This window comes from Protopterus annectens, chromosome 2.part1, assembly GCF_019279795.1.
Source record: "Protopterus annectens isolate FY-2018-M chromosome 2.part1, PAN1.0, whole genome shotgun sequence".
NCBI classification, from domain to species: Eukaryota; Metazoa; Chordata; order Ceratodontiformes; family Protopteridae; genus Protopterus; species Protopterus annectens.
In genome coordinates, this window is record NC_056729.1 from 360,032,089 (window position 1) to 360,044,168 (window position 12,080).

General features: G+C 43.3%; 1 protein-coding gene across 2 annotated transcripts in view; it reads left to right on the forward strand.

The window, feature by feature from the left end:
- TAPT1 (transmembrane anterior posterior transformation 1) overlaps positions 1-12,080 on the forward strand; it is a 1,296,801-nt gene that overhangs the window by 433,243 nt on the left and 851,478 nt on the right. For both annotated transcript variants that reach the window (XM_044062200.1, XM_044062199.1), the window contains exon 3: positions 10,668-10,786. In XM_044062200.1, the coding sequence (XP_043918135.1) occupies positions 10,668-10,786 (119 nt within the window). The remainder of the gene's footprint in view (positions 1-10,667; positions 10,787-12,080) is intronic.

Consider the following 12,080-nt stretch of genomic DNA (forward strand, 5'->3'; position numbering starts at 1 on the left):
GAGTTTATGCTTGATCAGTTAACTAAAAAGATAACCACTGATGAATCTCTTGACAAGAAATATGTATTAGAAATGGTAAATAACATACAACAGGTTAGTAGCCATTCTTTAAAATGTGGCTATGATGCACTGGAGGCTTCATTTAGATCAGCCATGACTGGCACAGTGATAAGAAGGCATGCATGGCTAAAGGAGCAAGCTCTACCGGATCATGTTAAAGCTAAGTTGCTAGATGCTCCTATGGATAAGACAAGTTTGTTTGGTACACCTGCCCAGCAGGTTATAAAGAAAATGGAAGAAAAAGCAAAATTAGTTCAAACGGTTAAAGATTTCTTCAACCCCCAAGGTTTAGCAGGAACTGGCCTGCTTGGTCCTTTCCTGACTCCACAAGATTTCAAAGGGCAGGAATAGACGTTCCAGAGGCAGAAACCAATCTAGAGGTGGTGCCTACAGAGGACGACAGTGGCAAGGTAACAACAGAGGCTCAGACACAACCACTGCCACTACATCAGCACAGCCACAGTGACTTAATCCTAAATCCGCCTACCAGGGAACAAATACCAGCTCCTCTAGGCGGAAAGTTAACCTTATTTTCAAAGAACTGGCACCACATAACAAAAGACAAGTGGATTTTACAAACCATTGATCAAGGTTACCGATTTCACTTCCACACTTTACCAGTCAAAAGAGGAATGCCAAATCTACCTCCAAATCAGAAAGCAGAAGCTCTACAACAGATAATGGAGTTAACAAACATGAGAGCTGTGGAAAAAGTACCAACAGCAGAGCAAGGAAAGGGGTTCTACTCCAGACTATTCCTAGTTCCAAGAAAGGAAAAAAGTTGGAGACCAATTCTCGACCTGTCCACCTTAAATACATACATCATTGTACCAAAATTCAAAATGCTGACCCTACAGCAACTTCTTCCCATGCTGGGCAAGGAGTGTTGGCTGGTAACTCTAGATCTCAAGGAGGCATACCTGCACGTCCCCATTCGACCAATCTGCAGAAGATACCTCAGATTTCTTGCAGGATCAGAGCACTATCAATTCTCAGCATTGCCTTTTGGCTTATCTACTAGAGTATTCACAAAATGCCTGGCATCAGTAATCGCCCATTGCAGACTAGGGAATTCAAATTTACCCATACCTGGACGACTGCCTGCTACAAGGGGACAACAAAAGCAAGTTGACAACAGATTTACAAAGGGTCATTTACTTGCTACAAGCACTGGGATACACAGTCAATTTACAAAAGTCAAGGCTGATACCATCCCAAACAAGGACATTCTTGGGAGCGGAATTGGACACAGTAAGACAAATGGCATTCCTAACTACAGAAAAACAAAAGAACTCCCTTTACTTCTTGGCACTAACAAAACTGAACAAGTTAACAGCAAGAAAGGTACTGCAGGCCTTGGGCTTCATGGCATCATGCATAATTTTGGTCCCATTTGCCAGACTTCATATGAGAAAACTACAGTGGTACCTAAGGAATTTATGGTCCCAGCACAGGCACAGCCTAGAAACAGAAATCCCACTAATTCCATGCATAAAACAGGAGTTCCTATGGTGGGCTCAGGCATGCCAGTCAAACCCAGGCCTTCCCTTTCGCAGAGGTCAAGCAAGCCAGAACATCACAACAGACGCTTCAGACCTAGGATGGGGGGCCCACATGATGGACAAAGCATGCAAGGATTGTGGACTCAGGATCAACTTCACCTGCACATCAACCTAAAAGAAATGCTGGCAGTAAAACTGGCAATTCAAAAGTTCAGACCATTTCTCAAAGAGGGCCAGTTGATGATAAGGACAGACAACACCACAGTCATGTGGTACATCAACAAACAGGGAGGCACTCATTCTTACCCCCTATGCAGAATGACTTTGGAACTGTGGACCCTGGCACTCAGCTACAACATCCAGCTACAGGCAATATTTGTACCAGGAAAAGAAAATATTCTAGCAGACATATTAAGCAGAACCACATCAGATGCCCACGAATGGCACCTGCCCGGACATCTTCAAGACCATCACAAAGAAATGGGGAATGACTCAGATAGATCTATTCGCATCACCTCACAATCACCAGCTCCAAAAATTCTGCACAAGGACATTCCACCCACTAGCATGGAAAGTGGATTTTCTCTCCAGCTGGAAAGGCCTAACAGCATATGCATTCCCACCTTTCCCTTGATACACAAAGTATTACTAAAAATCAAGGAAGAACAGCCAGGGATAATCCTGATAGCTCCAAACTGGCCAAGACAACACTGGTACCCACTGCTGAGGAGCATGTCTCGGAACAATATGTGGCCAATACTCCTGATGCCTTTGATGCTAACCCAGAACAACTACAGCTCCATACATCCAAACCTGAAAGCGTTACAACTGACTGCATGGAACATCACATAGCAGCAGCTAATCAAGAACTTTCCCAAAGAGTTAAAGACATTATTCTTGAAGCACGCAGACCTTCAACAAGAAGGAACTACGCTGGAAAATGGAAAAGGTTTGTCACTTGGAGTTCTGAAAGAGGAAAAGATGTGTCAAACATAGATATGCCTAACATTCTGGAGTACCTGGCCGATCTTCTCTATTCAGGCCTGTCCTACTCCTCCATCAAGATACATGCATCAGCTATTTCAGCAGAATACAGCTTTGATCCACCTGTTTTTTCACACCCTCTGCTCAGACAGTTCCTCAGAGGAATCAAGAATGTAAAACCTCCAAGGAAACCACCATTGCCAGCTTGGGACTTAAACTACTAGAAAAGTTGACACTATCACTTTGAACCAGCAGCAACAGCAGACCTACAACATCTGTCATGGAAAACTGCTTTCCTACTGGCAATTACTTCAGCAAGGAGGGTTTCAGAACTACAGGCCTTAATGGCAGTGCAACCCTTCCTAATCTTCCACCAAGATAGAGTGTCCATGAGGACTAATCCAACCTTTATGCCTAAGGTGGTATCCAGAGTGTCCTTAAACCAGGCAATCCACCTCCCTACCTTCTTTCCCAACCCACAAAACAGAGGGGAAAGAATATTGCATACCTTGGATGTACATAGACAGCTACGCTACTACTTGGACAGAACCAAAAGCAACAGAAAGACTGACCAACTTTTTGTAGCCTATGCAACAGGAAGGGAAGGAAGAGCTATTTCCAAACAGACAATCTCCAAATGGATAGGAAATTGCATTCGATTCTGTTACTCCTTCCATGGAAAACCAATTCCACAGAACATAAGACCTCATTCTACAAGGGCAACACTACCACAGCCTTCTTACGAGGAGTGGCAACCAAAGACATTATTGAGGCGGCTACTTGGACCTCCGTGCATACATTTGCCAAGCATTATAATTTGCCTCTATATTCCAGATCCCGAGCAGGGTTTGCCACTGCTGTACTGCAAGGGATCCTAAACACACCATAATCTTCCTTTATCCTCCTCCCTAGTTGGCTATGGTATTCTACCCAGCTGTTATGACTGCAGATGCATCCATGAAGGACTTAGTACAGTTTTGTACCTACCATAAATGTAGATGTCCGAACTGGATAGCATCTGCAGTCAATCTCCCTCCCTCCTTCCCTCTGTGGTACTCCTAGGGTGTTTACCCCCAATAGCTAGCTGGTGGGGAGTCTTTATGGTGTATTTGTTTGTATATATGTACATACATGCTTATTTTTGTGTTTATCTATATCTTTTTTGGAAACATTGGCATTCTTTCCAAAAAATTTTAGCCTTCCAAGAGGGCTTCTGGCATCTGGGGCAAGAAACACTGAGGAAAATGGCGTCGGCTGATGCTTTTATACCCGAAGACCCACAGAGATGACGTCGGGTGAAGTGCGACATCAGCGAAGCGGACCCGGACTTTGGAATCCGGCCGACTGAAGGGCTGCCTGACGACAGGACAACCCAGCTGTTATGACTGCAGATGCTATCCAGTTCGGACATCTACATTTATGGTAGGTACAAAACTGTACTTTCGGGTTTGTGAAAGGCAGAACATGCCTCCCGAACCTGATCGACTTCTTTGAGGCAATCACCAAAGCCGTGGATGAGGGTAAGGTGGTTCACAAAGCTTATCTTGACCTCGCCAAGGCTTTCAACACCATCCCCCATTCTGGAATTATAGCTAAACTCACTAAACTAGATATAAATCCCTACGTCACAAGATGGGTTGCCAACTGGCTCACTGACAAAACCCACACTGTAAAAGTTGCAGACTCCAAATCTGACCTCAAAGCAGTGACAAGTGGAGTACCACAGGGTTCCATCCTGGGATCTCTCCTGTTTGGTATCTATTTATCTGAAGTACAGGCTAACACAGAAGGCCTCTGGCTAATGAAGTTCACAGATGACTGCAAACTAGGAGCCATAGTCAAGTCCCCAAATGTGGACATCCTACAGAAGGGCCTCATTGAGACAGATGCCTGGTGTCAGAGCCATGGCCTGAAGCTCAATGTCAAAAAGTGCAGTGCCATCCCCTTTGGTAAAGACTCTGTACCCATGAACTACCACATAGGCAGCAGTCTACTTAACACCGAATGCGTGATGAGACCTTGGGACCCAGGTGGACAGTAGTCTCTCCTTTGGTAGTCACATCGCCACAGTAGTCAGTAAGACCTTCTACGTGGCACACCTCATCATAAAAGGGTTCTCATCCAGAAAAAAAGAGGTTATTGTTCCCCTCTACTCGACAGTCATTAGACCCATTATAGAGTACAACGCCCCTTTTAGAATGTACCTCACAAGACATCTGCAGCAGCTGGAAAGGCCACAGAAGTACCTCACAGAGGGTTATTGGCCTCTAACAAATGCCCTATGCTGACCACCTCAAAAAACTCCAGCTTTACTCCGTAGCACATCTCCTACTCCGAGGTGATCTCTACCTAACATATAAAGCTATGTCAAACCAGAGCTGTTGGACATGCTACACCTAAAGAAATCCCATTCCCTCTGAGCTACACGCTCTAGGGACCTAAACCTTGTCACCACAATAAACAGGTCACGCTGGAGGGATAGATTCCTGTCCCAGAGACTTCCTGTACTCTGGAACAAGCTACCCATCTGTGTCAAGCAAAGTTCTTCATTAGCACTCTTCAAGAAAAATCTTGATGAGTGGATGGGAAATGGGAAATAAACCCCGGGGATCACTTCTGTGTCTCTGCTCGACAGTGGCACATGAAAATAACCTTCTTGGGTGTCGTAAGCCATGGAACCTTGTTGGCTAGGCTTATGTAGGCCTTTGGGCCGATAGCCTAGTACCTACCGAGACCCATTCAGAGTCCGGTATGCTGCGAGATGCTTCAACTGTGGAACTTGCGGATGTCTCTACCTTGGATGGGTCCGGAGCCGTTGTGCAGGCACCGGCTTCTGAGGGTGTATTCAGGCCTACTGACTTGCATATTAAACAGACACCATCTTCTTCATCAAGGCATAAAATTCGAACTATCCCTAGAAAACCGATGCCCAGACTGCATGGTCAGGCCTCTATGCCTAAAAAAACAAATAAGAATGGCTGAAGACCTTATTACTTTAATCAGGGGAACCAACCTTCCCCCTCTAAGAGACCTAGGGCTGAATTTGCTTATGATACTTCTGACCAGGATTCTGAAATTTCTGCTTCCTCTGATGACCAATATTTACCCTTATCTACATATGAGGATTCTGATGCAGAGGACTCCACCCCCCCCCACCCCCCACCCCCCAGAGGATTTATCTTTTGGTGAAATCCTGCATATTCTTAGGGAGCACTTTCACTGAGAAAGCCAGGATTACTCTGATTCTAAAAAGAGGCTTAGGGATTTCTTACTCCTGCCCCAACACAGGCCTTAGCTATCCCTCTGTACTAGACATTGTTCATGATGCCTTTTCGGAATCTGGCTTGGCCCCTGACCTCCTGCTCCCAGAAAACCTGATAAATATTACAGGGTCCCTGACTCTCACAAGTTCCTTTTTAAAAATCCTACTGCGGATCCTGAGATCATTTCACAGGAACCTAAGGGCATTAAGGCTACTACTGCCAAAAATCCTACCCCTTCTGATAGAGACTACTGGGCACTGAATAGATGGGGTAAGAAAGTATACACTTCTGCAGCTTTGGCCAATAGCCTTAAACTGCCAGTTTCATATGTTAAAGTATCAGCAGCGTATTATTGGATTGCTTAAACAGAAAATGATGTTGATTCCTGACTGTGCTGAAAATAAGGATTTACAGGATTTAATGCATTCTGCTGAACAGGTTGGAAAGCATACTTTGCAATGTGGTTTTGATTCACTAGAGGCATCCTGCAGGGCTGCTGTCACTGGGTCTGTACCTAGAAGGCATGCTTTGTTAAGGAGCAATCTTTGCCAGATCATGTTAAAGCTAAATTGCTGGATGCTCCCTTACATCAGGACTGCCTGTTTGGCAACAAAGCAGAAGACGTTCTTAAAAAGATTGAAGAAAAAGCTAAATCTATGCTAACTGTTAAAAGATTTCCTACAAGTACAGCCTCCAAGATTTAGTAGACATTGGCCCTCTAAGAACTGGTCTTTTCCTTTCTCTTCCGGGCCTTATCAGTCCAAACCCAGTACCAGCAGAACACCCAGGCTTCAGTCTCGGGGTACGCACAGGACTAAGCAGTGGGGGGGCTTCCACTTCCAAATGAGGGAGTAGTAAGACTCCCCCTATGGTAAACTGTCTCAATGACTTGACTTTAAAACTTCCAAGCACTTCTCAACTGACTGTTCCTTTAGGGGGAAAGATTGCTCTGCAGGCAAAAAACTGGGAACTCATTACTCAGGACAAATGGGTTTTAAATATAGTTTCCCAAGGATACAGATTTCACTTTCACTCATTACCAACCCCAAACGGCTGGCCAGATCTACCCCCAAATCAGTGGGCAGAGGCTCAAAAGCAAGTACTCTCTCTCTTAAGCATACAGGCTATTCAAACTGTACCAGAAGAGGAAAAGGGATGAGGTTTCTACTCAAGATTTTTCCTGGTACCCAGAAAAGACAACTCATGGCATCCTATCCTGGACCTTTCTATCTTAAACACCTTTATGCTGATTCCAAAATTCAAGATGCTAACTCTTCATCAGTTACTTCCTATTATAGGCAAAGATGCCTGGTTGGCAACACTGGATTTAAAGGAAGCCTACCTGCACATCCCAATCAGGGAATATTGCAGACGATACCTACACTTCAAAGCAGGCTACATGCACTATCAGTTCTCTGCACTGCCATTTGGCTTATCTACCTGCACCCAGGGTATTCAGAAAGTGCCTAGCTCCAGTCATTGCATTTTGCAGGCAAAGAAATATTCAGATATACCCATACCTGGATGATTGTCTAATTCAGGCAGAAAGCCAGGACATACTTTTGAATCATCTGGCATTTGTACAAAAGGTGCTTACTTGTCTGGGGTACACCATAAACAAAAAGAAATCACATCTGGTACCCTGTCAACATATTATATTCCTGGGAGCAAGCTTGAACACAACTTCCCAGATGGCTTTCCTCACACCAGAGAAACAAATTCATTTGACAACTTACTTCAAACTAATGGCCACAAAAACCCTGCAATCTGCAAGACAAATACTGCAAGCCTTGGGATTCATGGCCTACTGCATTCTACTAATTCCATATGCAAGACTGCATATGAGGAAACTACAATGGTATCTAAAAAGCCTATGGTGTCAACATTCTCAGGATCTAGAAGCAATGATTCCTATCATACCTTGCCTACGGTTAGAGTTCTTTTGCTGGGCAGAGGCCTGCAACCAAAACAAGGGACTACCTTTCACTCTACCCCCTACTGCCCAAACCCTAACAATAGATGCATCAGACTTTGCATGAGGGGCTCACCTGGCAGGGAAGTGCATTCAGGGCAAGTGGAACCCAAGTCAAATGCACCTGCATATCAATCAAAAAGAAATGTTAGCTGTACAGAATGCTCTGACAGCCTTCAAGGACTACATTCTTCCAGGACAATTAATGGTAAATACGGACACCACCACTGTTATGTGGTACATAAACAAGCAGGAGGGTACCCATTCATACCCCCTCTGCAGACTAGCCATGGCTCTGTGGAACACAGCCTTGAGCTACCAAGTGCATCTTCAGGCTCAATTCCTGCTAGGAAAACTAAATACACTGGCAGACAAACTAAGCAGAAATCTCATGGACCCACACGAGTGGAAACTAGAACCAAAGACTTTTAACATGTTGATCAACAAATGAGGGAGCCCAGATATAGACCTGTTTGCCTCCCCCAGAACTACCAATTGGACACATTCTGCACAAGGACTCTCCACAAACAAGCTTGGAAAGTGGATGGTCTGTCCTTCACCTGGAAAAATCTGTCAGTTTATGCGTTTCCTCCTCGGCCTTTCCACTTCAAAGTACTACTAAAGATCAAACAGGACAAACCAAGGATAATACTGATTGCACCAGACTGGCCACACCAACACTGGTACCCCTCTTGTGCAATTTGTCATTGCTGGCTCAATGACACCTGCCTCAGTCCCCTACCCTGCTGTCGCAGCAGGAGAGTCAGATTCTGCACCCTCAGCTTCAAACCCTGAACCTGGCAGCCTGGCTAATTACCTAATCTCTTCGTTACCATCCGTCAGTAAACAAGTGTTGGATGTCATTTTGGAGGCAAGGAGGCCTAGTACTAGAAAATCTTATGCTGAAAAATGGAAAAGATTCTGTGCCTGGAACCAAACTCAAGGGATGGGAACAGCAGCGCCCAATTTACCTCAGATTCTTCAATGATTAACTGAGATGCTTCACAAGGGCCTTTCTTTTTCCTCCATCAGAATTCACGCCTCAGCCATTTCAGCTCATTACAACACAGAACCACCCCTCTTCTCTCATCCACTGCTGAAGCAGTTCCTCAGAGGGGCCAAAAACTTAAGACCACCCAGGAGAGCCCCAACTCCAGCCTGGGACCTTAACCTTGTATTGGAAAAACTCACTCTTCCTCCTTTTGAGCCAGCTGCAAATGCAGAGTTACAATTCCTTTCTTAGAAAACAGCCTTCCTTTTAACAATTACTTCAGCAAGAAGGGTATCTGAATTACAGGCCCTTATAGCAGTGGAGCCTTTCATCATCTTTCATGCGGACAGGGTTTCCCTCAGGACCAATCCCTCTTTCGTGCCCAAGGTGGTATCCAGTGTGGCGCTTAATTAGTCCATTCATTTGCCAACCTTCTTTTCTAATCCACAGAACAAAGGGGAACGGATACTGCACTCCTTAGATATGCACAGACAACTTAGATTTTACTTGGACAGGACTAAACCTCAAAGGAAATCTGAACAACTGCTGATGGCATTTGCTGCAGGGGCAGAGGGGAAGGCTATTTCAAAGCAAGCCATTTCTAAATGGATAGGCCATTGCATTCATTTCTGCTATAAGCACCATGGAAAACCTATCCCACATAGGATTAGACTTCATTCAACCAGGGCTGCATCTACCTCTGCAGCCTTTCTCAGAGGTGTCCCTACCAGGGACATCCTATAAACTGCTACCTGTAGTTCTGTACATACTTTCATCAACCATTACCATTTACCAATTTTCTCTAAATATAGAGCTGGCTTAGCCACTGCAGTCTTGTAGGGCCTTATAGCTGGTCCTAATGGTATCTAAATTCCTTCTCCCATCCTTAGCTTTGGGCATCTACCCAAATGTGATGACTGCAACAGTGAAACATGAAGAACATAGTACAGTTGTGTACACTTACCATAAATGTAGATGTTCAATTGTGTTCACTGTTGCAGTCCTGGTTACCCTCCCTCCAGCCCCCTGACTTCTTTTGGCTATTCCTCTACTCTCCTTTACTATGTTTAAAAGCTTATTTTTGCTGGCGGTGTAACCTTGTGTATATGTATATATATATATATATATATATATATATATATATATATATATATATGTGTGTGTGTGTATATGTATATATATATATATATATATATATATATATATATATATATATATATATGTGTGTGTGTGTGTGTATATATATATATATATATATATATATATATATATATATATATATATATAAAATTGCTTCCCATTAGGAGGGCACCTGGCATCTGGGGCAAGAAAAACTGATCTAATGGCGTCGGCTGCATGCTTTATACCTCTGACTACCTGACGTCACGGAAGATGAGACGGCAACTGACGCAGGACCCAAGACATTGATAATCAGGCCGACTGAGGGCTACTGCAAGCAAATAACCCAAATGTGATGACTGCAACAGTGAATACACTCGAACATCTACGTCTATGGTAAGTGTACACAAATGTACTTTTCTGAGATAGTATATATAATTAGCAGGGAGTGTTGGAGGTGCAGGGGGCTTGCCTCCCTGCAAACATACTTACAATTCATTTGCTCTGTTCTGGGGTGATGCCCTGAGCATTCACAGAACATGTTGATATTTGTTAATTCAACATTTTAACACCCATCTCCTGGCTGTCAGTGTGATGTGTGTGTGTGTGTGTGTGTGTGTGTGTGTGTGTGTGTGTGTGTGTGTGTGTGTGTGTGTGTGTGTGTGTGTGTGTGTGTGTGTGTGTGTGTGTGTGTGTGTGTGTCATTATATTCATGTGTACTCTGCTAGGTACAACAAGTATTATTTACTCTAACATACTTTTTTTTTACTTCGTAGTTGATGTTTTTTGGATATTTTCTCTGCCTGGATGCCTTCCTGTATGTATTTACTCTCCTTCCTCTACGGGTGCTTTTAGCCCTCCTCAGATTCATCACTCTTCCATGCTGTGGCCTAAGGTGAGTATGAAATTATTGCTTTCCTAATTTCAACCTGTATACCCTGATTATAAATTGAAAACTGTACATTTCAAGTGCATTGTTCTGTTTGTCATCTGAATGCAAGTCATGGTAATTTATTACCTGTTGCCAGTGTTAACGATCCTTGAAATTATTATTTAATGGAACAGAGAGTTATATCTCTGCCTGTCAGCTGCAGGGTCCATGCCTCAATCCTGACCTCCAGTTACTCTCTCTACTGAATATAGACTTAAATTAAATAATAAAAAGTGCAATATTGTCAGATTTGGTTGACAACCCCTCCACCTAACATATGAAATGAGGATATTTTTAAGGCCTTGGCACGTGGATTGATCATTCCGTGTGCTTTGATTATCATGTAACAGTGGTAATCAGAAAGTCTTATTTCGCGCAACTGATTGTTTAAGGATAATCATCAGATCTAAGCAAGTCATTGTCCCCTTATATTCGGCATTGAGAAGGCCAATTATTGAATACATTGCCCCTTTGGGATATACTTTACTAGACAAGTCAAATGGCTAGAAAGACTCCAGGAGTTTCTAAGAAGACTACTGGCTTAAAATTCCTAAGCTACCCGAAAAGACTGGAAGAACTCTGCCTTTATTCTTAATCTTGTATACTCCTGAGGATGAGATCTTTGCCTTGCCTTCTTTTTCCTTTAGGGCCCCACTGGACCTGGATTTTTTTATCTCCACAAATCAAGTACTTCCACATGCACTAAGGCCTCATATCTAAATCTTTATATGCAAATAAATAAAGCACTGTGTAGCGATAAGTTGATTACAGTGCATCTTCCCCACCTTTGCTGCAAAGTAAGCAGTATGATACATTATCTTCCTTCATATGGGAACGGGATGAATGGATGAGTATTCACAATTGCATGCATGGCTTGACTGATCTAACCTACTTGAAAAAGGAGGTACAGTCTAAGACTAGGTAGGAGCAAGATACAAATGATCTCAAGATTCGATTGCCTTGCATTTCCTGTGATGCTTTGTGGTTTGCATGATCTATCCAAACATTTGTAATTTTTCTTCATACCTCTCCCCACAAAAAAATAAACACACAAAAATAAATAACCATGCCAATTAACTGACTTCCAGATTTTCCACATGCACTCTACTTACCCTTGCCTTTGTAGCCGTGTTTGGGAAGAAAAGTGTTTGCAGTTCATTCCCCCTTACCCACTTAAATCAAAAATAAATAAAAAATAAAGCATCAGATGCATATCATGAATAAATGTTATTTAAGATCATTTACTGATTTGTTTTCC